Source organism: Gopherus flavomarginatus, chromosome 1 (assembly GCF_025201925.1).
Source record: "Gopherus flavomarginatus isolate rGopFla2 chromosome 1, rGopFla2.mat.asm, whole genome shotgun sequence".
Classification (NCBI taxonomy): Eukaryota; Metazoa; Chordata; order Testudines; family Testudinidae; genus Gopherus; species Gopherus flavomarginatus.
In genome coordinates, this window is record NC_066617.1 from 334050063 (window position 1) to 334077779 (window position 27717).

The window sequence follows — 27717 nt, forward strand, 5'->3', positions numbered from 1 at the left end:
GGCGGGGCTCAGGGCCCTGGACTTCAGCCCTATGTGGCAGGGCTTTGTCTTTCAGCCCTGGGCCCCAGCAAGTCTAATGCTGGCCCTGCTTGGCGACCCCCCTGAAACCTGCTAGGAGGCCCCGGATCCCTGGTTGAGAACCACTGGTCTAAACTATCAAGCTGGTCAGGAAAGGGGGTTGGAAGGTTCCTTCAAATTTTGAGTTCCTAATGTTTCAGTAACACCAGGACTGTCACAACTGTGCAAGCAAATGGCCTTGTATTGCCTACAGGGGCAGCATTTGTGATTGGGAAGGGCAGTCAGTCCCTCAAAACTGAGTTCACCAGCCCCTCCCTCTCCACTATGTCTCCTTCCTATATATTTTACAAAGAAAAAGTAAATATTTTTTGTGCTATTCAGCTGTATGTATTTGCTCCTGGCCCTGAGGCACCAGGGATGTCTCCAGAGTGTGTCTGTCTTTTCCTTCTTGCACATGCTAACTAGCTTGGCAGCAGTGCTGATGTGGCCCAGAAAGCTGTACTTCTGTCAGTCACAGTGAAAGTGGCTACAGCTTTCTGGGGTGGATCCAGATTATTATAAGTGGGTGCAGGAGGTGGTAAATCTATTTTGAAGAAGATTGGACTCTGTCTTAAATCTAAATAAAGTACCAGTGGGTATCTGCCAGGTTTCTATAGCCAGGACACTCTCTCTGCTTAAGAATGCTGTAGCACAGGGGTTGCCAACTTTTTGCATGCATGATCCCATTTTGAGCCTTACTGTTTCCTGTGGCCCCTGACAGCAATGAAGTAACATAGTGGCCAAGGAATCCAAGGACTTTACACGTTAAGTATGTTATTTAATGCTCTCTGATGTGACACATGGGCTTGTGTGTTGTGACACAGCTTTTCAACGTCTGGCGGCATGGTAGAAGTTGCACATTTAATCTCCGATGTGACATCAGTGGTAGATCAATACCGAGACTTGATGGACACAAGTACCCTGAATCCAGCTTCACACAATTATATGCTTGCAAATGGCACCATCAGTTTCAAGTAGGGTGACCAGTCAGCAAATGTGAAAAATTGGGAGAGGAGGTGGGGGGTAATAAGAGCCTATATAAGAAAAAGACCCTAAAATCGGGACATCTGGTCACCCTAGTTTCAAGGCGCATGTTGAGAGTGCAGGATATTCATTCTTGACAATGAACCAGAACTCTGGGAGAGAAAGTTGGGCATATGTTCTTCGCAAGAATCGATCGCAGGAAATTTTGATGAGCTGTTTGATTTCAGCTGCTGGCAATTCCGTGGCATCAGGCTTGCACTGAAAGGGGCTTCACACCCAATCATATTTTATCACCTCCAACTCAGGGTAAACTGTCTCCCCTCTGATCCGGCTACTGTGTAGAGAGAATTGCCAGTCTGAACTGTGAGTCTGAAAGAGGCCACTAGAAATGGAGGACTCCAAGCAGTCAGTCGTGCTGCTTGGAGCTAGTCCTTAACACCTCATATTGAACAATATAATAATGCAAATAATTCATAAGTTTGGATGTTCTATTTGGGAATTATAGGAGTAGTCACCCTCTGGAGAGTCCCCTTGCTCATAGTCTCAAGGCGCAGACTCATATTACTGTAAGAAACCTAATACATACCTCTCCTAATGGCTGGTCATTTTGATTTTAAAGGGCTCTGAAAAAGACTATCAGCTGTGGGTGAATTCAGGAAAAGAAGATGCTCCTTACCCACTTATTGGTGAGTTTTTGGGATGGATTTGTTTTACATAATTAACTGTCATATTAAAAATGTGGTTTCCTATTTTTAATACTTCCCTGTCCTATGGGTTTGCCTGTCTTAAGGACGACCCCAAACACAGTTGAGTTCTTTGATACTTTTTTGCAGAGAGCTCTCCTGTGTTGTACCCTCTTAGCAACTGGAAAGTACCATTTCTTTCTCCCTGAGATTTATTTTACATTTTCTAAACCTTGATCTAGCCCCTCTAATCACAAACCACCTCTCTCTCATAGAACCAACCTGCTTTGTCGTGTTTTCTCCTATTTTGCCATAGCATATGTACAGTGTTCTCAGGCTCAGCAGATTGCTGGGGAATGGGTTTGCTAATGTACTTATGTCCTCTCTGCTGGCTGGCTTTCCCCGTTTGCAGGAGTAGAACAAAATATTGGGTGTTTTGGTTTAAGCCACCCCTCACTGGTTTACACCGAAGCTCCAAGGTGATTAGATTGAGGAGATTAGTTCTGACCCATCTCTCATTTAATTCAAGAACTGATCCCCTTTCTATTTTTGAGAACCTTCCCTCCTTGGAACGTCGCATTGCTTACGCTTCATAACATTCTGCAGGCGAACAGAAACAGGGAACAAGAACAATGTGCAGGTTTTTCCCATTCTCCTCTCTCAAACCTAACTGCAGCTAAATCATAGCATTCCTTCTCAGAGCAGCCTTAACTACAAATGCTTTACTGGCGTCAGACAACATTCATATTTATAAAATGTCCTAAGGTGTGCACCTTATAGACAATGTAAACTGTTTTGTCTTTGAAACATACCAGACTGTCATTCAGCATATTGAACGTAGTTTAGTTCAGACATAACCGCTGACGTGGCTTTATTTTCCGGATCGTAGAATGTAGAGATGGAAAAGATCTTTCAGTTCATTGAATCTCTCCTTCTGCAAGTACAGAATATAATCCTTTCAATAGAAGACCTATTGGATGTTAAACTGATACTACACTTGATATTAACCCAAAAGTTTACTTGGAGAGGTTAAGGGCCCAGTTTTTATCTCAAATTCTGCCTGCTGATGTGCATCTAACTGCAAGTGTTTCAGCTTTGTTCTGCCTATCATCCTTAATCAAGATTGCATCCACAAACAGATTTCAGGTTACCCCTGGTCTACATACAGTTACACCAATTTAATTAATTCACTTTAGCATCACACCTTCAGTTCAACTTCTGCGTGTGTAGACAAGCCCTGAGGTAGTTTTCTAGTGGAGTGTTTGTATGATTACACCAAAATGAATAGACACTGAATAGTCCCCGAAGACTTGAATTGAGCATGGACTACCAGTTTCAGTTAACTGTGTGATTAACATTCCTTCCTATTTCAACATCCTACAGGAAGTGGAATTGTCCCCTTTGCCTGCACTGATGGGTGGCCCAGTTACCCACGCCAGGGAGGGGAGATCACTTTCATGTTGAATCTAACGCTTTTTGTGTGTTTAGCAAATAATGGCTACCAGGACTTTCATTTCTTGCCAGCTCCATGTGGAAAACCAGTACCTAGATTTTTCTGCAGAGAAAATAAAGCAGTAAAAAGAATAAACACTGGATTCCAAAATTGTCAGTTGTAATTTTCTGCTGGGCATTTGCACAATGTGACTAACAAAATTGCCCGAATGTTCTTGTACCCACTGTAACTTTGACTACAGTGGAGTCAAAGATGACTTATGCCAGCAGAAATGAGAGGAGAATCAGAGTAGCTTTATCCCTAGGTTACCAGGAGATAGAGAGTTGCAAGCCAGTGTACAAAAATCTGCTTTTTCTCTAAAGTAGATTGAATTTTGCTGGTCCCCAGTCAGTCCGAAATAGATTATTTTTATTTCTCTTTGAGCAGGACACGAATATCCCTTTGGAATTAAAATGAGCCACATTCGAGATGCTGTGCCCCAGAGACAGGAATTGAAAGACTATGCCTACCCTCTCGACCTTCATGGGTCCTTCTTAATGGAACAGCTGCCCCGGGAGCTGCAGTGCCAGTTTATACTGAAGCCAAGTCGTCTGGCTTTGTGCGAGCAACTGAATGGTAAGTTGCTCCCCTTACAGAGGCATCATTCATTGAGAGAGTCTTCAGGTTCTCTCTCTGTTATAGAAAGCGGTCATGTGATGGGGGCACAAGATGTGGGGAAGAGGGTCCAGATGTACGTTTCAACTATATGAGAAATTTTGCACTAGAATTCTCTTACTTGAGTTCACTGTATTTTTTTACACTTTTTTTTTTTGAACCAGGTTAAGTTTTTATGAAACTGCCTATCAAATGGTTTTTCTGAAACCAACAAAGCAATGGCCATATCTCCTCCAGGCAGCCTGTTCGCTTATTTTAACAGTTTATTTGCTGATCAGAAAAATCAGGTCTCCACAGGCCTTGCTTTTCTATAATGAGGCTGAACAGTTTTGTGGTTAAGGCACTGGAGTGGGACTCAGGAAATTTGGATTAAATTCCTGGCTATGCCCCCACAGTTTCTGTGTCCCCTTGGAAAAGCCCCTTAGTCCTTGATGCAACAAGGTGCTAACTTTAAGCACCTATTTCAATGGGATGACTCGCATTCCATTTTTTAATTCGCTTATGATTAATTTAAAAACAAATTATATATAGAAAAAACAAGCATAATGTACTATACACAAGCTTCTGATAATACAGAAGTGTTTCATATTAACCATTTTCTGCCTAACCTTAGCTATACTTGAAACACTTAATTATATCTGTAATATGAATTATTAAAATATAAAGCAGCTATTTGTATTACACGATTTACAAACAAAATTTTGTTTATAAAAATCCAATTAATCAAAGAAAAACTATGAAGTTAGGATAAAGAGAAGCCAAGTTCAGAGGAGGGGAGGGAAGGAAGTAGGCTGAGTGGAGGGGGAAGTGAGGGACACCCAGGCATTTCTTGCATGTGATTGTGTACACTGGGGCCGACCTGACTTGTCTCAAAAAGGGTCCAACACCTCATTAAAATCTCCTGCTATGACAACTGATTCTAGTGGAATATTAATTAGTTTGAGGAGAAAAAAAAGCTTGGATCACCTATATTGGGTCCATATATATTAATCAAAGTGTATATAGAACAGTGGTTTTCAAACTTTTTTTCTGGAGACCCAGCTGAAGAAAATTGTTAATGCCTGCGACTCAGCAGAGCTGGGGATGAGGGGGTTGGGGTGTGGAGGTGAGGGCTGTGGTGTGAGGCCAGGAATGAGTGGTTCACGGTGTGGGAGGGGGCTCTCGGCTGGGGCAGGGGGTTGCAATGCAGGAGGGGGTCAGGGCTCTGGGCTGGGGGTGCAGGCTCTGGGGTGGGGCCAGGGATGAGGGGCTTGGGGTGCAGGAAGGGGCTCTAGGTTTGGGGGGGGACTCAGGCCTGGGGCAGGGGATTGGGGCTTGGGCTTACCTCGGGCAGCTCCCAATGAGTGACTTCTTGCCTGTCCTGGCACCTCAGACCACGCTACACCCCGGTAGCAGCCAGCAACAGGTCCGAGTCCTAGGCGGAGGCGCACAAGCGGCTCTGCATGGCTTTCGCCTGCAGACAGCGACCCCCTCCCCACACCAGCTCCCATAGGCTGGTTCTCAGCCAATGGGAGTGTGTAGCTGGTGCTCAGGGTGGGGGCCGTGTGCGGAGCCCCATGGTCCCCCCCCGCCTAGGAGCCAGACCTGCTGCTGGCCCCTTCTGGGGCACAGTGTGGTGTCAGAACAGGCAGGAACAAGCCTGCCTTAGCCGGGCAACACCACCAAGGGGACTTTTAATGGCCCCATCGGCGGTACTGACCAGAGTCACCGTGACCAAGTGCTTTCCATTATGCAACCTGTAGTTTGAAAACCATTGATAGAGTCCAAAATCTTAGCCTTCTCCAGCAAAAATCTACCACCTTCATCTTTATTTACATCTAGAATTTGTAAATTGAGTCTTTTGTGAAATAATATTGCTACACCTTTGGCTGTAGAGGAAAAATTGTTAAACATCCCTTCCCCCCGTCTAACCCCTCCACAATTTCTCTGCCTCCAAGTTATAAGGTAGGTTTCCTGTAGGAAGATAATATCTGCTTTCAGCATTTTTAGGTGGGTGACAATTCTTTTTCTTTTTATTGAATGATTAACCCCTTTTATAGTCCAGGAAACACTATTTATTATAATAGCCATAAGTAGTGTTTAGGTCAAATATCTCTTTATCAGGCACCTGAATAGTGTCATTGCTTGGGTCATTGTTACTTCCAGATCTTAGGAATGGTATATCTGGGTTTCCGTTCCATGCCATGGGGGCATGAAGGGGTGGGGAAAGAGGAGAAGGTAAGGCAGACCTGGAAAGGTAAAAGATGGGTATAATGTGGGAAACAAATAGGAAAAACTGTATAAAAAGAAATGAAGTGGTCAAAATTGACCACGGATCACTCAAAAATACATAATTCTTATCCAAATGGAAATAATACCTCATTCCAGGAGGTTTACAAGGGGGTGACCTAGTCACTCTCACCTCCCACCTCTCCAAAACACCCATGTGGGGTATAGCTGGTTTCCCTCTAACGTTATAAAGAAGAAATAGTCTCATCAAGGAAGGGAATGGTTTCTGCACTGTTCACAACAACAAAAGGGGAAGAAGGCTAGTGTCTAAGGAACAAGTCTATAGGAGATACATAAGAAAGGTATACAGATAGTTTAACCTTATTCTAATGTAACAGGATCATTTGCAAGTAAGTGTTCATTGGCAGAACAGTTCTACCTAAACTTTACCCCCTACAGTTTTGTCCGCACTTGAGTATTGTGTGAACTCCATTGCCCAATAACTGCATCAGCAATGTAAATCAGCTTAACATTTATTTCAACTCATTTAATGAAAATAAAAACTAAAATAAACCACCTGAACTAATATTATTGGAAAAGACAACTGACCGTCTCATACTCGCAGTATCAGTAATTTGGTGAATCATAACCAGCAATAATAATTGTTCTTGGATAGGATTTTAGGAGATCAGGTTTATTCATGATGGAGAATTAAAAAGATTCATCATTAAACTAAAATCTTGATTCTGTCGTTTAGATCTGGTATCTTTTATAAGTGTATCTTTAGGGCAAATGGATTGAATATTTCCAGATTTACTATACACCCTGTATCTCTGAATTAGATGGGGATGAAACCAAGTAAAATAATCACGCAGGAAGATTTTTTTTTTTTTTAAAGGAGGATGAGGGTGAGGTAAGGGGTTGGAAAAGGTACCAGGAGGGAGAGTGCCTCAGGTAGAAAATAGCGTCACACTGCTCTATTGAGCCTTGCTGAACCATAGGTGTAAGGGATCCCCAGGTCCGGTGCAGTGAGTTGCTTGGAGTCAGGATCTCGAGGTGGATGGTGCTTCCTGTGCGCTGAAATCATGAGTATCTTACCTTACTCTTTAACGTTGAAAGTAGCAGGGAAGGAAACAAAGTAGTCCAAACCCAATCCTTTCGCTAGGGCTCTTGATCTATTTAATTTAGCCCTTTTTTCTAGCATGTCCTTGCTGTAATCCAGGGAAATCATCAGCCTGTGTCCTTGTTAGATCTTTCAGTTCATGGACTTTTTAAAGAATGAGTTCCTTAATACTGTATTTTTAAAATCTTACAATTATGGCCTGGGGCTTTGCATTTGGATGGGGCTTGGCACAAGATAGCGGTGAGCACTCTCAATTTCTAAATTTGATTGGGACAGAGACAAAAGTGCTGGCAGTATGATGGATAAAAATTCCACAGGCCTCCCTTTTTCCAGCCCCTCTAGGAGACCCACGAGTCTCAGATTTTTCCCTCAAGATCCTTAATCTTCTCTTGTGGTGCTTTAATAGTTCTTTCCTGTTGCTCTGCAGTTATTTTCATACTACTCACCGTGTCTTCTTGTGAGGAGATTCTGTTCTCAGTGTCCTCTAGTCTTGATGCCAAGCCTCGCAAATTAGCTTGGCGCGTACTAGTAATATTTTTGATCTCTGTTGTATCCTCACATCTTTTTCTCAAGATAATCTGCTCACTTGAGATTTGTGGTAGCCAGTCCATATTTTCATCTGGCTTCAGAGAGGCAGCCTCTCCCTGGTCAGCCATCCTGGCTGCAAGAGGGCTGCCCAATAGCTTCTGCTTTTGAGTATTTTGTGGAAAGTCTGGAGATGGAGCAGCATCCATAATGGTATTAAATTGGGGAAAAAAAAGAGCTGTAGAATAATATCTGATAAAAATTAGATGGGGGGGAAAAAGTGATGCTGGTGGATTTTTGGAGGTGAGGAGGAAAGCTGTAAAGTGAGGCATCCACTGTCCTCCAAGTAAAAAGCAACAGAGAGTCCTGTGGCACCTTTAAGACTAACAGATGTATTGGAGCATAAGCTTTCGTGAGTGAATACCCGTTGTCCTCCAAGTGGCTCCCAGAAGTGGACTACTCACATTCTTGAGGTTAGGCATGTACTTAAGTACATCTCTGCTTCCATTAACGACGATAATACTCTTCCACCCTTTGTCTGTATTGGGCCCAACCCTGCATGCTCTTGAACACATGCTTAATTTTGTGCACCGTGACCTCAGTGAGACAGTTGAGCACACGAGTAAGATTTTGCAGGGCTGGGGCCTTATACTGTAGACTCATTGGGGCAGAGACGCCCTTAATGTTTTTTGCTGCACTTGGCATACTGGGACCCTGATCTCAGTTGTCACCTTTGTGCTACTGTAGTATTAATAATAGTATAAAATCATATATATATGTAGGACTTTTTCATGTTGCCTCACCAATTATTTTTATTTCCTGGATATCATTGCTCGGAGTGTATGCCTAGAACACCATTTCTAATGTATCTAGAAATTAAATATATGGGGGTTTGGTATGTGTATGTATTATACGTTACACAGGAAATTTAATTGTGTTTTATAGATAGTAAAATAATTTCCTTTGTAATTCCCTTGCCCCGAATGTTATGCAGCATCTATTACTTCATGGTGTATTTTAGGAATGAGGCAATTAGTAAGCAGGTGTGATTAGGTTTATAGACCCAACTTGGCAGCTGACATTGACTGGCAAGAGAAAATAGAAATGCAAATCAACTCTCTCTCAAGTTCTGATGCAGACCCATTATCAATAGCACTATGTAAACTACCAGAGAGAAAGCAAGACTGCCTCTGGATCTGAGGCTTGGGGCAGCCCATGGATGATGCACAAGCATTGTGCAAAGTGTCAGTAAGAGAGGCTATTTATTTATTTTTCCACTCTCCTCCTCAGCTGATTGAGCAATACATCATTTTAAATTGTTATATCTGTTTGCAAACCTGAATAACTTGTATGCTGCAGGATCCACTCTCCTTTCCTCTTCTTGGCTCCCACTCACAGATTAGTTTGGGAAATGGATAAGGACAGCAGCACAGAAGCCAGTGGCTGATCTCAAGCTGATCTTAAAATCAGCAGGCCAAAGGCTATGTGGCTGTTATTGTTATGTAACCGCCAGGCACAATTCTGCCTATGTATCGGAGGAGTTCACAACAAAGGGCAAGATTTGTATGTATGGTAACAGGTCTTATGGCTCATAATGTTGCACTTCAGTATTGTCGGATGAAGCTCAATTTATTCTCTTCTCTCTGAAATAGGATAAAAGAGTTAATTTGGAAACGGAGTTTATACAGCGTCCACTAAAACTTACAACTGAATGTAGCCAGTTAAGGATACAGTTGGCTCTAAACATGGTGGTTGTCCATGCACAACATGGTTAACATACAATTAGCAAGCACAGAGGCATAAGTGTTTCAATCATGTATCACACTAGGCCACTGGCAAAGGTGAAATACTTTCACACTGCATAGATTAGTGGTTTTTTAAACTTTCTTTTTCTGGCGACCCAGGTCAAGAAAATGGTTGGTGCCCATGATCCAGTGGAGCTGGGGATTAGGAGTTTGGGCTGTGGGAGGGGCTCAGGGCTGGGGCAAAGGATTGGGATGCAGGAGTGAGGGCTGTGGCATGGGCCCAGGAATGAGGGGTTCAGGGTGTGGGAGGGGGCTCTGGGTTTGGGGGGGCTCAGGGCTGGGCAGGGGGTTGGGGTGTGGGAGGGAGTCAGGGCTGGGACAGAGGGTTGGGGTGCAGGGGTGAGGGCTGCAGGGTGGGGCCAGGAATAAAGGGTTCAGGGCTTCCAGGGGGCTCAGGGCTGCGTCAAGGGGTTGGGGCATGGGCTTACCTCGGGCGGCTTCCAGTCAGCGGTGCATCAGGTGTGCAGAGGCAGACTTCCTGCCTATCCTGGTACTGCAGACCGCACTGTGCCCTGGAAGCGGCCAGCAGCAGGTCTGGCTCCTAGGCAGAGGTGTGCAAGCAGCTCTGGGTAGCTCTTGCCCACAGGCACTGCCCCCCCACAGCTCCCATTGGCCGTGAACTGGCCAATGGGAGTGTGGAGCCGGTGTTCAGGGTGGGGACAGTGCATGGAGGCCAGTGCCCTCTTCCCCCTCCCACCCCCAACCTGGGAGCCGGACCTGCTGCTGGCTGCTTCCAGAGCGCACTGCGGTGTCAGAACAGGTAGGGACTAGCCTGCCTTAGCCGGGCAGCACCACAGACGGGACTTTTTATGGCCTGGTCGGCAGTGCTGACCAGAGCTGCCGCAACCCAGTGCCTTATATTCCATGACCCGATACTGGGCCGCGACCTGCAGTTTGAAAACCACTGGCATAGGTTATACCCCCTAATAGCACCATTCTGTACAAGTTGGCCGCTCCTCCTCCTCCTCCTCCTCCATCGCTATGCATTAGGACGTATTTGAGTGCATTGAGCCATGTGATACTGGTGCCACACTCCCTTATTGTGGCAGTATGAATTAATTGCCTGGATTTTCCCATAATGCACAGGCACACACAGGCAACCTGGTAGGTGGTGACATGTGAACACAGTTAACAAATGATTGTAATGTGAAAAAAAGTTGCTGTGTGGACAGAATTGTTCCCAAAATGGCATCCTCCACATATAGTGTAACCTCTCATACGGCTGCATGGAGGACTCCATTTTAAAGAGCAAAACAGTGGAGGACCGCGCAGTGTGACCTCTTGCACTGTACGTGCGTGGCTGTGCTGGCAGGGGCTGAGAACCTGAACTTAAAATATCCAAACTGCACCACTGCCCAGAGAGACCCTAGGAGTACAAAGTTTGTGTTCCAAAGTATGAAAGTACTGCCTTCTGCGCAATGAATAAGCTGCCTGTGTCTCAGCCATATCGGAGCTTCTCTCTGTATCTTAACTTAGCACATGTTTAAGCAAAGAAAGACCTTATATGTCTCTCCATCCCCCAGCTCTTCTTCTTGATATCTCCCATTTCCCTTGAGCTGTAAATTAACTAATATTGGAGTAGCTTTACTGTCCTTAGAATCTCTTTGTGGCCACAGGATGTTTCTTCCTGCTGCTCAACCATTGTCAATTTTTGACACTATGCTGGTATTTCATTGTTTTAGGCTACTTGTTGGTTTCTGTCCCAGTGTTTTCAAGAATGTTGAATTGGTCCTCTTCAAATAGGAAGAAATCTTCTCCTAAATGCTAACAAGACAGTGGCCAAGTGGAACAACTGTCTCTCCAGGACTTTGTTCTCTGGTGGTAGCTCTACAGAATGTGTTTTTGAGGGGGATATACTGGCATCAGAAGCCTCATAACACCAGGCTTAGGGCCTCATAACACCAGGCTTAGGACTCTCACTTAGTTTGAACAATGAGTTATTGCCTTGCGGAGTTGGAGATAAAGAAAAGTTTCCATTGAGATTGGCTCAACCACTCTGCTACCACAAAGGAAAGGCTGAAATTTTCTTAGTTGCAACATTGTTCATTTACTTTGACACATTTCTGAAATTTCATAAGTTTTTTACCAGTGTGGGGGTGACCTGGCTAAATTCCAGATTGGGTAATAACTCTGCTTACCTAAATTCCCCCTATAGTTTTACCTCCGTTCTGCTTCCTGGTCTAGATGATGATAATTTTGGAGCGCACTGTGAAACAGATGCTGTTTCTCTCCCAAATGGTGGCTGCATTTCCTTTAAATGGTCCTTTTTTTGTTTCCATAATTTTTTTAAGTGCTTTGGCCTCTTGGAATTGAAGGCAATAACAAGAAGCTAGTAATTGCTCCTAATTTTTAAGATAAATTCCCTTAAGTTTTAATATTCCTTATTCTCCAAAATAGGAGCTCTCCTTAATTTTTCCTTTCAATGGGCTCAATGTATTTATTGCAAGAACAGAGCATAAGTATATACTTGCTGTTGTAAGAACAGAACTCCCAGTGTAGTAAACCTTAGCAAACCATAACAAAAATTTTGTTTTTAGACATTAGAGGTTAGTTCCTTTCTTCCAAAGCATGGCATGTGAAAGCACAATCTTAAACTTTGTCAGGCTTATCTGTCATGAAGCTTCGGTTCTTTTTAAATTTATATCCTTATTTTTTTATGGAAAGTATTTTTCATCAGCTTGTAATGTTAAAACGTTCAAGTTTTGAGTTACTCTAACTTTCCTGTCTAATTGTAATGAAATGAATTCCCCCACTCCCAATGGGAACGGAATCTCCTACAGTGGAATGATGTATAACAGAAGCCACTAGTGAGGCTAAAAGCATGTGTGATAAAGTACACAATATAAAAGTCTATATTGTACTGAAATCCATGCTTATAGAAGTACCGCACCTGAATTCTAGTAACGTAGACCGTTCCGTGGGATGAAAGAACCAAAGAATGGAAAGGTTCATAGAGGTTTATGGATCCTGTAAACCTGAATCAGATGACTTTGGAGACAAAAGAAAAGGGAAAGTGTGTGTGTGTGTGTGGATAGATATTTCATGTTTCCACCTTAAAGATCCAACACAACCCTCCAAAATACCCTTTGCTGTTAAGACAGGATTTATATAGAATGACATAGATAAACATGAGGGCATCCCTTTTCTATTTAAGATTGCCTTGGTTTCCTTCTCTTTGTGCTGTAAAGAAGAGCTTCCATCAGTAGTGCAGTTTGGAGCTCTCACTGTTACCATACCTCATGAAAACCATCAAAAAGAATGAAGAATAACCAAGCCCATTGGTGTGTTGGCATCATGATGAAGTGCCAGCTGGAAGACATTGATTAAAGAGCAGGCACTGGTTCTTGAGCATTAGTCGGCAAATGCTTGGAGCAAATACACAGATAGGCTCACTCTGGGGAAAAAGAGTTGGAAAGGCAACTGGGTTTTTCTGTTGGCTGTTAATGCTCCTTCCCCCATCAGCTTACTCATTGTTGTTAGTTGTGCAGAGGCTGCTCCATCCCATTGCCAGTGGAAACTGGAATGTCGTGGTACAGCAACCAGCAAGAGAAGAATTTCTTCTTTTTAAAAGAAGCTGTGACGTTTTTGTGCATGTGAGTGGCGACAGTCTAGATGCATGTAAACTCAGTGGGCTGGTTTTCTTAATCCTATATTTAGAGATAAGAGTTCGGCCGCAGTCTAGCAATGCAGTGCAGATCTGTGTGATCCTTTTTGAATGCTTGGATAATAAGGCATGTTCTCCGCGTGTGCATGTACCAATGGAATAGGCTGAGCCAGTTGTTAGTTGTGTTCATGAAACTTTTCCATCTGAAACCATAGCAACCACTACAAAAGTAATATTGGAAACAGAACTGAAATACATTTCTTCTAATAAACATCTCACTTTTTCCCCAGAACTAAGCCAAAAGCCATTTAAAAGGAAAAGATCGATCATAAACTGGGCCTTTTGGCGTGGTCCAGGCACTCAGCTGGATGATATACCACTGTCTCCAACATCTCCTGTTCCAGGGAAACTCTTTGGTCTGTCGCTGCCAGCCATCTGTGAGAATGACAATCTGCCCAAACCTGTCTTGGTAAGTCACGGATTCTGGGCTGGCTATTAAATATTTGGGATTTTTGAAATGATCCTCCGTAGGGAAACCAGGAGGAAATGTTCTCTCCAGTTTTGAGCCAGAACTTTGGCTGTCAACACAAATTGCAGCAAATGTTTGTAAAATGTGGTCAGACCTGGTAAGTACAAATCAGTCTCAAATTGTATGTAATCAAGCTGAAGGTTTTTTAAAACTAATCTATCTTTCCTGCCTGGGCCTGATTCTGTAACTGTCTCTAATGCAAGTAGTCCCTACTCCTCAATAGCAGTACGTACTACTCAACAGAAGTGTTGTGAAATCAGGCACCTAAGTCTAAGGGCCGGATCTTCAGCTGGTGTAAATTGGGGGAGATGCTGTGAAGTCAATGGAGCTACATCAATTTACACTAGCGGAGGATCTGACTCTTATGCTTGCCCTTGGTATGTTCTCCCCACATCACTCAGGGATGTTCTTACCAGGACTCTTCAGGACATTCCAGAGCATTTTTTGTTTTCTAGCTGCAGTCTTTATGAATGTTGATGATTTTAGGGTATCCAATTTAACCTCCAGATATGAGCTCTAGTTTACCTTATGAATCTATTCTAGAACTATTAGGTCCTTCAAGCCCAATGCAGCCACTGATGTGTTCTGAGAATCTCTCTCAAACTTGAATCCTTTGGGAACTTTTGTTTGGGAAAAGTAAAGTTACTGGGTGCACGGACACCACTTGGTACAATTAGTAGTTTGAGTCTGAAAAACTTAAGTTGTTTAAGTCCCAAAAAGTGTTTTTCATAAAATTCATGCGGTTTCCTTGGAGAAGGAAACACGGCATCTGGGATGCTACATGGAGAAGGCAAAGCTGAGGGCGTTAAAGCCCCATACAGGTTACAAGTGTCTGCTTTAAAGCATTATAACCTGCATTCTAATTTGAAAGGGTTGTTTTAGTTTTTATCTTATAAAAAGCGGGTCAAACCATTAACTCATCACCCTAAAACATTGACCAGTTTTGTTTGTTGGCCAAACCTTTGTTCTCAAGTCGAGATCTTGCATTGCAGGATTTAGCTCATTTTTAACAAATGAGCTCCCAGTCTTTGCAAAGAAAGGCGAAATACTGCTCTGAGTACTGCTGGTGTGAATGGTGCCCCTGTAAAGGTATTTGCACGTAGATGGACAGTTGGCTCCCAACTTCTGAAAGAGGAGGAATGTAGACTTTAAAAATAGTTTCCATTTGGCATATTTGCATTGCTGCGCTTCAGGAAGACCTACCCAGCAGCCCAGACTGCAAAATTAGCCAAAAGCTACTTCTCAGCCATTACAGTTCTAATAACTTAATTTAATGATAATACATACTTCACCAGCCACCATTTCCCTGCCTGCAGCTCAGAGATCCTTCCTTAAAACAAACTGTATTCGATTGCTTTGTGACCGGCTTATTTTCCTTGTTTTAAATACTTTGGTCTTCAGACAAACTGTGTGTGTGTGTGTGTGTGTGTGTGTGTGTGTGATATATCACTATTTTAAAGAATTCCTAAATGAAACACTCCATGGAATAACATATTTATCTGGCACAGTAAGGGCTGACTCTTAATTAGGATTTAGAAGTGGGGATTAATATGAAATGAGAAGTACTTACTAGCTATGATAAAATTTTGTTAGGCTGTTCAGGCTACAGATTGATCATCAGCTGGGCCAGAAACCTTAGCACATAGTTTGCAGCAATGCTGAACAAACAGGTGAATGGAGGTTTGACACCTCCCTGAGAAGCGTCTGGCTGTAGCCACTGTCAGACAGGATACTATATTAGATGGACTGTTGCTCTCTTCCTGTACAGCAGTATAAACTGGCTAACATTTACACAGTGCTTTGAAGAGGTAATGTGCTAGATCAGTGTTGAGTAATATCATTATATAGGGTGAGGATATTCGCACAGCTTGTTTGGAGAAATGTTTTCTCAACTCAGTGCCGCAGACCATAGCTTTAATGAAGGTTGGGTGGCAAAGCCCATGGAATAGAGAGATACCCTGATGTGTTTTTGACTTGTGAATCTTTGTGGGATGTTTGCACATGTAGAAAAAGGATAAAACCACATCTTAATAGTTAACAGATAAAGAAGCTGTATGTAAGGAAGGCTATTTGGCTTTTTAATTTTTCACAGGACATGCTTTCCTTCCTTTACAAAGAGGGGCCTTTTACCAGGGGTATTTTCAGACGCTCAGCGAATGCGAAATCCTGCCGAGAGCTCAAGGAGAAACTGAATTTGGGAGCTGAAGTGCACCTAGCTTGTGAATCCATATTTGTGACCGCCTCAGTGTTTAAGGTATGCAAAAAGCTTTACTCCTTGAGGGCGGGGGGTGGGAGGAGGGATATGACAATGAGTCAATTTGTTTTCTGCAATAGGAGTTTATTATTTTTTAAAAACTTGCCTCCGATCTCATTTAGAACCTGATCCTCCAAGTCCTCTAGCTCTCCTTTATGTCTGTGGGAGTTCTTTGCAGGCTTGGGCCCTTATTCTGTAAAGATGCTATAAACGACAAGACTCTTGTGTTTCCCAAAATATTCAGGTTTATTTCTCTGTGGATTATCTTTGCATAAGGATTAGTATGTTAATAACAGTATTGTTTCATGCAAAGAACATCCAGAATTCATAACCAGCCTATTTGGGAGAGTTTTGTCTGATGTGTATTTCTATATAAATCTCAAATATGGACTGGCATATTTGCCTTGTTGTTTTATTACCCTTCACATGGTTACGTACAATGGGTCCTTGTAATCTCCATTGATATATGTTCAAGTAGTGTCTCTAGTAGGATTTTTTTAACAGAGAATGCTATTCCTCTTGCTGCCATTCCTGATGCCTATGAGTTGTTGCCTGTCATTATGTTGCAATGGTCTGCCCTCTAGTGGTTGGAGGTCTTAAAATGTGCTGCAGTTAACTACTGACAGTAAATCGGAAATTCTCCCTTAGCTCAAGAGATCTTGAACAATTCAAGGAATGAAGTTAGATCCCTGCCTTGGGGTTTGCATGGAATCAGATTCTTCCTTGTGCTGTGCTGCTGCTGTTAATGTTCACTGGGAAAGAGAGACGCTCTCTGGATAACATGTAGACATAAGGAAAAGCACACCTGCTTCTTTTAAAGAAATCAAATGGTGGTTGTGAGAAACCATATCTACTGGTTTTAGAGTGTACAAAGAGAAGAAAATAAGACCTGAATGTGGAATAATATCTGTGCTTGTAAAGATGGTGAAATATGTTCCCCAAACTTTTGCACAAAAGTGTTTTGGTTTCACCCTTGCAAATTGATTGACGCTCTCCAGATTTTCTTTTTCTGCACAATTTGACACGAGTTTTTGTCTTCAGCCAGAACGTGTGAAATTTGTATTCTCAGTATCAAAGCCATTGAATGAATTTGACTCATGCTTGCACCTTTGCACAGGGAACACCACTTAAATCATCAAAATAGTGCCGAAATGGTGCAGATCCTCTGCCCTGGCTTCACCTCACTGTGTCCATTTTTCACTGTGTCCATTTTTCACATCGCAATAGAGTTTGTTTTGTTTGGGAAAAAGTGGCCTGTTTAAGGTTTAAAACAAACGTATGAAACAGGGCAAAGTTTTGGGGGGTGAAATGAGCCCACTTATTTTGTTTGTAGCAAAAAGTGCTGGGGAAAGCACTGTAGTACTTGTTTCCATTTCATTGCAAATATTTTGCACATCTAGTGCTCAATCTTGCAAAGTGCTGAGCAGCGGGGCCCTCACCCAACAAAGCATTTCAACATGCACTTGACTTTAAGCATGAGAGTTATCCTATTGACTCCAGTGGGACTATTCCCGTGCCTCAAGTTAAGCAACTGCTGAAGTGCTTTGATGGATCAGGACCCTGTTTATCACCACAAACTTTAGGTGGAAATCATAATTTTCATTGCAGTCGTCCCAAAAATAGATGGGGAAAGGGGGCGTACATGTCTGATGTCAAAGAAAAGCCTGTTTGTGTATTATGCATCATAGACATGGTTCAAAAGTTCATGTGTGGTATAGCATGACCCCATTTAAGGCTAGCAAAGTCGGTGGGATCTGCTGAGTAAGTGCTAATTGTACAGTTAAGCTGGTAGGAGAGCAAATTTTCCTGCCACTTGAAAACTTGACAGAGAACTGAATTCATGTACCATACTCGGGGGAGGGACTTCTCCCTTGATTGACTTTGCTTTAATGTTCTTTGGAAGTGCCCATCTCAGACCTTGTATCTAAGAGTTTCCCCAAGGTGTGAATCAAGCCTCAGTGAAGAATATTTCCTGCCGCTTGAATGAGGGAGCCATGTAATATGCAGCTACTCTGGTTCATTATTGATAGGAACACTGGAGACCAGAATTGAGCTCTGTCTGTAATTCAGGGAAGTACAAGCCTTATTCTGAAGAGAATGGGCAGGCAGAACTAACTTTCTTTAATTTTTATCATCAGAATCAATCTGTTCTTTGACAGTCCTGTGACAGTCACAAACTGAACACAGAATAATTAGTACATAAACACATGATAATATGGGCCTAATTTGGCACCACTGAACCCAGTGGAATTTTTACCAGTGATTTCAATGGCTCAGGATCAGGCCCTATAGAAAAATTACTGTAAAATGTATTGCTTGTCTACACTAGAAATTTGTACTGCTTTAGCTATACTGGTACAGTTAAGGTGGCGCTGCAGTTATATCAGTATAAAGGTGCTTTATACAAGTGTAGCTACTCCCATACAGGAAGGAGAATAACTGTACCAGTATAAGTTGCCTTTATTCTGGTATAACTACGGCCACACTAGGACTTTTATCGGTATAACTATATGGTTAAAAATTACCACCGTCCAACCAGCATCGTTTTACCATTAAATCTTATACGCATAGACCAGGTCTTTCTGTGACATGTGTAGGAAAGTAGCTGTGCATTTGTAGTCTTCTCCTCATTCTTGGAGTGCAGCAAGGGTGTGCCAGACCCGTGACAAGCACTGTAAAAATTTTGCTGGGATAAATGGGGATTGAAGATAATCAGATGATTAGTAAACTGCAGGCGTCTCACGGTATCCAAATAACTGGCCCTTGAGCTAATTCGCTGGTGCAGTGAAAACAGATAAAGCATCAGAAATGCATCCCGTTTGACAGAAAAGGTTCAGGAGAGGGTATGAAAATATTATTCCTAAACAAATGCAACTTTTATCTTAATTTTAAGAGCTTTACTGCTTGCCTCAGCGGCTCCCTGGAATAAAATGCACACCAGCCAGTGCTGTCCCACCAATACATTCTCTCAGATCTGTGTAGCTTATCTTTTTTCTTCCCCCACACTGCTAGCTCACATGGTTTTTATTATTCCTCTCTTGGAATAAGGATTTTCTTCGGAACATCCCAGGCAGCATTTTTTCATCCCAGCTCTGTGATAAGTGGGTCTCTGTGATGGATCGAGGGAACCATGAAGAGAAGATAAAAGACATCCAAAGGTAGAGTTATTTATATTGCAAAAAAGTGGAATCCTGCACATTAGACTTTTGACAAGCCCCAGTTAAGAAAAGCATTTAAATACGTGCTTAAGTTGCCTCCAGTTCAGGAAAGCACACAGGCATGTGCTCAAGTCCCATTGACATAAAAAGGGCTTAAGTACATGCTACAAGTTAAACACGTGCTGAAGAGCTTTCCTGTATAGAGTGCTTTCCTAAATCATGTCCTTGGTACCTATGTGCCTGCTGTGGGAGTGCATGCCAGTAAGCAGATTTCAGTCATTTCCTTTCACCACAACCACGGGAGAGTGTTTATAAATATGATCCCAAAGACCAGGACTTCTGCCTGCTACTGAAATAGATTGAATTTGTTTTGGGTAGTGCAGGAGCTTTGGCAAAAGGGGCTCAGCAACTATTCAGTTCCACTCTTCTTTATTTTATTTGTATTTGTTTCAAACTTCAGTGACTGTTGTGAAGCTGGGGTTGTGTCATAGTGAAATATTGGAGTCTGGCAATGGTGGAAGCTCTGTTGCTGAGGATATTAAAATTAGATTGGGCAAAGCACTTGTCCATGCAGGCGGGAGGGTGAACTGGGCGACCTATTAGATGGAGCCCTGCCAATTTACGTTAACAACGGGTATCCAGAGCAAATGACTGAATTTTGCAACTGAGTTGAACCAGTGAGTTGACAACTAATTAAACAAAAGAACAAATAAAGTTCACAAATTGTACATGTGCGTTTATGTGACAGTGCAGTGTTAATTATTTCTTAGACTAATTCACAATATATCAGCAATTGTTCTGAATTGCACCATATTAGAGGAACGCAATGAAGTTTTAGTAATGAGAGTACTTGCTGGGTCTTTTCTTAGAAGCTATTGAAATAGTAACTATTTCCTGCTTTAACCACTAATCCACATTGCCTCCCTCCGATTTCTGTAGTTGCATCAGATTCTAGCTCTAGTGAGTGTAGGAGGAAGTACTTTCTTCAATTGCTTTTTATGGGTTTTTTTCTTTCAGGCTAATAGAGCAACTCCCCAGAGCCAATGTGGTTCTTTTACGTTACCTCTTTGGAGTATTGCACAGTATAGAAAAGCAATCTGAAGATAACCAGATGACTGCATTTAATCTAGCTGTGTGCATCGCACCCAGCATGCTGTGGCCTCCTGCTCCCTCTAGCCCTGAAACAGAAAGCAAATTCACCAAAAAGGTGAGTGAAACCTCAGTTTTGCTAAGGAATCTCTATGTTCAGCAAGGTGATGATAATTAGCACCTACACAGATCAGTGCTTCTCCTCTTCAAAGCCCTCTGCAAACATTAAATAATTCATCCCCACTCTGCCCCTGAAACAGAGGGAGTGAGATCAGAAATATCCAGTGCATTTGTAACAATCGCTTCCTCCTAGAGGTGCTGTTTGTTTAAGCTGGTCTTAGAACAGTTTTCTCTGTATAATTGGAGGAATGTAGGGTGAAAAGGGACCTCAGTCCAGCCCCCTGTACTGAAGCAGGACCAAATAAACCTGTAAGGCAGTCGGGGTGGAAAAGATGCACAGGAAGGAGTCGGCTTAGGGCCTCGGGGAACATTATCCCCAAGGAGAAGATTGTAAATGGCAGTTGGGAAGGAGCCGAGTGGGATCCAAGCACAATCAATCTATCCAATTACCTCCTTTGCAAGATGGCGCTGCTGAAGAGGGTGGGATCTGGCACCATTTGGAAGCTGTTCATAAAGGCAACAATACAGATGAGCCTAATGAGAGGGATGCAAAAGCAGAAACTTGTAAATACTCGTTTGAAAATCCATCCATTGTAGGTTCATTTCCAGCTGTGGGGGAAGAAGGGTATAGATGCAGAGGCCCTGTAATGGCAAAATTGGAGGCAGTTGCCTAAAGGTAAAAGAAATTTCATCTGCTGGAAGCCTGTTTATCCGTAGGGAACTAACCTAGTTCTTGAAATGTGTGTTTCCGGGGGACTGGCTGTTTTTGTAGGGCTGGGGTGTGGTGATCTGCTAGGGGTCACTGTGCCATAAAGGCAGGAGAGTTCCTGGCTACTGGGAGGTGAGGGCAGGTCAGGATGCGTGGATGGAGCAAGTGCCATCCCATTCCCCTCCACATATACCCTGTCCTCCCAATGTGATCGCCTACTACCTGCCAGTTTCCTACCCTTCCTCTGGTCTGTTCTCCAGCCTGGGAGAAGCTGCTGTCCTTGGAAGGCTGTGCTATGGATGGGAAGAACTGGTGCGGAAATGACTGCATGCCAGAGCCAGCGGGTGAGAGGAGGTAGACAGGGAACATGAGGCCTGCAGGGATGGTGTGGGAAGTGATTTAGTGCTTAGTGAAGGGGACTAGAGTTAGCAGAGGCTCAGTCTGTGCACAGAGAGAGCAGGACCTATGGTGAGGGAGGCTACAATGGTGGTGAGAGGGGAAAACACTGAGGCCGGGGGTGCTAGAGTGCTCATCTCTTATAGTGCAGAGCCATTTATTACTCTTGGCATTAATATGAGCACAGGGAGAGCAAGGATTGGATTCATAATGAGAGGTACCTACATGGGGCCATTCACATGTTCCAGGGAGTCCAGAATGACCTCTTATAGATTTGGCTGTTCCTTTCTCAATCTCCTAACAGTTGTGTTGAGACCAACGGCTGGAAGTTGAAGCGAGACAAATTCAGACTGGAAATAAGGTGGATGTTTTTAACAGGGAGGGTAATCAGCCATTGGAACAACTTACCAAGGGCTGGTGGATTCTACATCACTGGTACTTTTCACATCCCGATTGGATGTTTTTCTAAGAGGTGTGCTTTAGCTCAGACAGGGAGTATTTGGGGGAAGTCCTGTGTTATACAGGAGGTCAGACTAGATGATCGCAGTGGTCCCTCTGGCCTTAGAATCTCTGAAACATGTCCAGAGGAGCCACCCATCTAGACCTGCTTTAGAACAAATCATTACCTGCAAAATTTAGCACATGCTGGGTAAATCCAAGGCTGGAGCACAATGTACAGCATCAGCAGAGAGCCTGTAACATGATATTTGGGAGCAACCTTTTCATTCAAAGGAAAAGCACATAGGTTTGGTTGGGTTTTGTTACCAATCTATACTCCTCTCAACTCAGTAGTTCAAGATCTGTATAGAGATCTCATTGCCACTGATTTGTTGCAGGTTTCTATTCTGGTACAGTTTCTAATTGAAAATTGCTGCAGGATTTTTGGAGAGGAAATTTCCACCCTCTTTGGGGACATACTGATACGATGTGACAACAGAGAGGATGGTTCAGGTAACATGTTTCATTAATACTAGCTTAACCCAGCCAGTCAGAAGATTCAGTACATTCTTAGGAAGGCTATTATTTTCCACTCATATAATCTGTCCATCCAAAATATTACTCAGTGTACACAAATGCGTACACAAAAGTGCACTCTCCCTTTGTCAGTGATGGTGATAGTATAAGGTGCATGATAAAAAAAAATACATAACTAATTCAGTCACTCTTTTCACTCCATTTGGCATGATCTATATAATGCACTTTGTCACTCATGAGTAATATGGTTGTCCCAAACTTCTCATGTATTCTCTCTAGTGTAATGTGACTAAATTCTCCCTCAGTTACACCACTTTAAATCCATTGTCTTGAGTCTACTTGCTATGCGGTAACTGAAACTAGAACCTCTCATCATATATTGGCTATAAGTCCCTATGCTGCATTGGGGACCTAATAAAATGAATTTCTATTCCATCTTACAATGATCATTTTGGAAGAATTCTAAACTTTTCCGATTTGGCCACGTGTCCAGTTTAGGGACTTTCCAAGGACAAACAGTTACCGAAGGGAAAGAATACTTTTGAAACAAAATGTAACTATGTCGTCAGAGTCGTTTGAGCATGGACATGCTAATGCTGCTTTCATCCTCTTGCAGATCTCTCCTCCTTTCATCTGAATGATTCTTCCTATGACAGTTTGGAAAATGAGCTCAATGATGACGTTGACTCTTCATTTAGTGACTTGATCAAAAAACGAGGTCAGGATAACAGGAGCCGGGACTCAGTTTTGACTCTGAGTGATTGTGACTTGGACCAGCCTGAGGTGGAAGAAATTACAATTCAGCTGCCACCCAAATCAAAACCAGTGCGAATTTCTACTGGATCACACCATGAATCTGCATTACGGGATCACTCTGAGAATGAGTCTCTTCGCTCCAGTACCTCTGGTTGCTCATCAGTAATGGTCCCGGATGCTCTCAAAAGCTTAAGAAGACAGAGACGCTGCTCAGAGCCCACGATTGGCCTTCTTGCCTCTAAGTTCAGCCACGTCAGTGAGGTTCATGAGAACGCAGTACGTAAAGCCAGCTGTGATGCAGTGCTGTCGCACGTAGATGAAGACTGGCTCAAGCAGCTTCGTTCATTACAGGTGGAAGGGCAAAAGCTTATTAATCAGAATTTGGTTATGGGGATTGATGTTGGTCAGAGTGGCACCGTGGGCCAAAATGGTGAAAAGAAAGACTTGTCCAATTGCCTCCTGCCCCCACCCCTGCTGAGATTAAATATTTGCTCAAGAACTAGCTGTTCTAGTTTATCTTCTCCCGGAACGTCCCCATCTGGGTCCTCAATGAGTTCCTTGGACAGTGCTTTCTCTCAGTTTTCAGACTATTCAGTATTTACTCCAACTGAGACCTCCTCTCCTTTGGATTGTGCTTTTCAGCCTCAGAAGAAACATGGAGAGCTTTCTCCTGAATTTAACCCTTTCTCTGGAGTACACCTGGGTGCTGGCCTCAGTTCTTTTCCTAGCCAAGCCATCAGCAGCAGCTCCATTTGTGTTAGAAAAGAGAGTCAAAAAAGCCCTGTAACTCTTCATCCCAGCACATGGCTAAAGAACGGAGCCTCCACAATGAAAAATTGGACTCTCCGAAAAAAGGGAAGAGTATCCAAGCAAGAGGAGAAAAAGAGGAGTGTTGTTAAAATAACTTTAGAACCACAAACCGATTCTTCAGATGCGTCAGAAGATAACTTATGTCAAGAACGGCAAGTTTTAAAAACACTTATGTCAACAGGAGAAATTAATGCTGCAGAAACAGTGCAGGAGGGCAACTTTTCTTCCTCCAAGGGGAGTGGGCAGCTATGCAGCTCTCCACTTTGTGCAGCGGAAGCCAAAGACAAGAGATTAAAGGCTTTGGGGCTGTTGGCTGAGCAAAGCAAGGAGGAGGAAGAGGAGGAGGCAGCAAACTCTCTGTTTGTTCAGTCACATAAAAGACAGCTGTCCAACACTTTCACTCAGTGCACAAATCCAAGGGCTGAACATGCCCGTGAGCCAGAGGATGTTGTCAATGCTGGACATGAACTTTTCGTCAAGGACAGCTTAAGTAAGACTGTGATTTCCACAGATTTAGGAGGTCAGCAAGTGACAAACTCCAAGAACAACAAATCTTTGCCAAGCACTGAATCAAAAAATATTGATGATGAGTCCAAAAGGGGCTTCTCTCGGTCTCCAAAAACCACAAAGGCAGTTGATGACTGTTTGTTTAAACCTGTTGTTAATAAATGTCTTCAGAAATCAGAGGAAGGGACCAAGGCCTTGGTCCAAAATACAAAGGAATGGCCAAACACGCATTGCAGTGATTCCAAGTTTGAAGAGCTTGACCAAAGGTTTTTTGCCGAGGAGTCTTATGTTTAAAATCACCACCTTTGAGACTAATGTCGGATCTGCTTAGGGTTTAATATCCCAAGAGATGAACTTTCATGTCGGGGCTACAGAACTCATCCTGTCATTATGGGAATTATCAAAGTAACTTCCCCGCATACTGATATTGTGATTAACTACCTTTCCTGGGACCTTCCCAGATTCTAGGAATTAAGAGAAGCACTCAGATCCAAGACACCAGCGAGTGCAGTAGTGTGTTTGACACAGAGTCCTCCTCTTGACCACTCTTGTTAAGCTTTGTAGGTGTAAGTCCGTGTCCTTTGTGGTTTTGATGCAGTATCCATGGTCAGCATAGATTCCATAACTGTGGTATTCTACTACTGTTTTGAAACTATGACGGTTATAACTTTCATTGCCCTCAAGGAAGAAGTATCATGCTTTGTATGTTAACAAGGTAACTGTTCAGTAGTTCCAGTCCTCTCCGTCTTGCAGCAAAAGAAGTGACATTAAATGTAGAAGCTTGTAACTAACAACTCCCAACTCTGTGTGTTTCGTTTATTGTACTCCATTGGGTGTTTTTATGTTTACGTTGTGAATAGTTTATTAATATAGCTGTAAAATGGCATGTATTATTGCAAGCAGAACACATGTAATTTTATTATGTGCTATCTAAATCATCTTATAATATATTTAAAGTGATGCATTATCTAAAATGCTTTGAGTTTGTATAATATATCTTGATAAATTTTGCTATTATATATGGTCTGAAATAAATGTGTATTTTTGTACTTGCAGAACTGCTGCTAACTTTACAAATTCTGTTTTTGTTGTTATGGCACTGGTATTGGTGTATGCATTCAATGCTGTACATTAAATAAAATCCATTCTGTCATAAAGTCAACCAAAACAATTTTCCAAAGAACCCTTCAGTTCTCTGGCTTTAAAGTCACATCTATTTACCAGTGGATTGTGATGTTAATGATGCTTCTTAGAAACCTACTTTGTTTCCCCCTTTTTTTTTTTTTCTCTCTAGGTTTTGACATTTGTTTCTATAGTAAATGCTTTTGTTTTGTTTACTAGAAAGAGATGGTATATTTCAGTTTTGGCAAAGAGAACAAACTGCAATGGGAATACAATTCAATAGAATGTCGGAGGTCAGTTCTATGGGTTCTTTCTTGCCTAGTGATATCAATGGGAATTTTGCATGGGAAAGGATTGCAGGATTTAGGCTTTACTTTCTGTACAGCACCATGCATATAAAGTGTATCTCAAACTTGCAGATCTCAACATACTGATAATATAGTTAAAGAATAATTCCTCTTCCCCTTCTGCTATTCCCTAAGAGGCATATTCAAGGGAGAATCAGGTGTTTTCAGCTGAGCTCTAAAATGAGATGAAGAGTCAAGGATAGGGAGAAGCAAAAGGGCCTTTTCAGATAATGTTTGTAGTGTTGTAACCATGTTGGTCCCAGGATATTTCAGCTAATAGACGTTTGGCTGGGTAATGGATCCTATATGAATATTGGCAAAGTTTTACAGAAGGCTAGAAGGAAGGCCAGTGCTTCTGGAATGGTATTGATTCAGTTAGTAACATTCCCTTTTTAAAAATGGCTTTCACCCACTTCAAATAGTATTGATCAGTATAATAATTTTAACACTGTGTTGTATTCAGTCACACTGGGGCAAGATTCCAAAAGCACCAATGGGACTTAGGCACCTAAGACTCTGAGGTGTTTTTGAAAATGTTACCCGCTGTCTAATGCCACAAGCAGCTGCAAAGAGCAGTCTATAGAAGCACTGCACCACTTCACCAGGCAGAACAAGCAATCTGTCTGCATATCTGTCAAGTGGAATGACTAAATATGTTTATGAATGTCTCTTGTATTGAAAATATCCATTCCAAGGCTTACCGTTTTGGGACCTGGACTTGCGAATAGTTTATACCCACGATTGTTGCTACATCTACAGAGATCCACTGAAGGCACCAGGACTTCAGGCAAGTAAAACTGTTTGTGGGATCAGGCTTATAAACACCAACTGTTCTCTCTCATCGTCTCATAAATTATATATATAGCTACAGTTATTTGATTAGAAGTGTAGTACACAAAATCTGACCTTAAAACCTTGTTCACAAGGATAAATTTGTGTGTCTGTGTGTGCTGGGTCCTCATATTTATCAGCACTACAACCCATCTCCCTTTTTAAAAGAAAACAAAGCCCTGATGCCATTTTTAAATGACAGAAGGAGCCACTCTTCATTCCTTTTCAAACTGCTCAAAATTGCATTGCCAGGCAATTTTCAGTCAAGTAGCAAACACTGATTCATTGCACCAATAATAAATGTTAAAAACAGTCTTTGCAACATAAGCATTTTGTAATACCTGTCATATCTTACTGCAGTCATTTTTTCCTGCTAGTCTAAAGTAAAAGTACATTCAGTGCTGCCTGAATGTGAAACAGATTGAGAGTTTGCTCTTGAGCTACGTGTCATGGCATAGTGCTTTCAATATTACAAACACAGTGAACAAGCTGGATGTTGGATCAGTACAGTTTAACATGTAGAATGGACTGTGAAAGGCATATACTCGGTTGCTGCCACCCCCAGCATAACGAATGAGAAACTTGATTGGATCCACAAGGTGCTGGACAGCTATAGGCTAAAGAGGGAGTGTATACTGGGATAAGCCCCGCCTCCCTCTGGGTGCTCTGCTGCCCATTGGCCAGCTAGAGAGATGTGAGCTGATTGTCTCATGCTTCCCACAATAATTTCTTTTAAATCCTGGCCTGGGTTTTATCAGCCTCTTGTCCCATTTTAAGTTGAACCCAGCCTCCGTCTCCAGGGTTGTATAGTACAGGGTGCAGTGGGTCTGACTGATCACCTATGTAAGGGGTTGTGAAGGAATTTTTTCTTGTAGGGGCCAAATGGGCTGTGGCCTAGTAGGTTTTTTTACCTTCCTTATACCCTCATGGAGACACCACGAGGTGAAATGGTGTCAGAGTTTAATGTGAGGAATTGTGTGAATGTTCATCACAACTTCTGTCCAGTGCAGATTAAAAA

At 42.5% G+C, this 27717-nt stretch overlaps 1 protein-coding gene across 3 annotated transcripts in view; it reads left to right on the top strand.

Moving 5' to 3' along the window:
* ARHGAP20 (Rho GTPase activating protein 20) overlaps nucleotides 1-25516 on the top strand; it is a 103834-nt gene extending 78318 nt beyond the window's left edge. For all 3 annotated transcript variants that reach the window (XM_050927748.1, XM_050927764.1, XM_050927757.1), the window contains 8 exons: nucleotides 1661-1727; nucleotides 3604-3792; nucleotides 13387-13565; nucleotides 15718-15879; nucleotides 18928-19037; nucleotides 20055-20244; nucleotides 22188-22302; nucleotides 22943-25516. In XM_050927748.1, the coding sequence (XP_050783705.1) occupies nucleotides 1661-1727; nucleotides 3604-3792; nucleotides 13387-13565; nucleotides 15718-15879; nucleotides 18928-19037; nucleotides 20055-20244; nucleotides 22188-22302; nucleotides 22943-24693 (2763 nt within the window). In that variant the 3' untranslated portion in view covers nucleotides 24694-25516. The remainder of the gene's footprint in view (nucleotides 1-1660; nucleotides 1728-3603; nucleotides 3793-13386; nucleotides 13566-15717; nucleotides 15880-18927; nucleotides 19038-20054; nucleotides 20245-22187; nucleotides 22303-22942) is intronic.
* Nucleotides 25517-27717: the final 2201 nt, after the last annotated feature.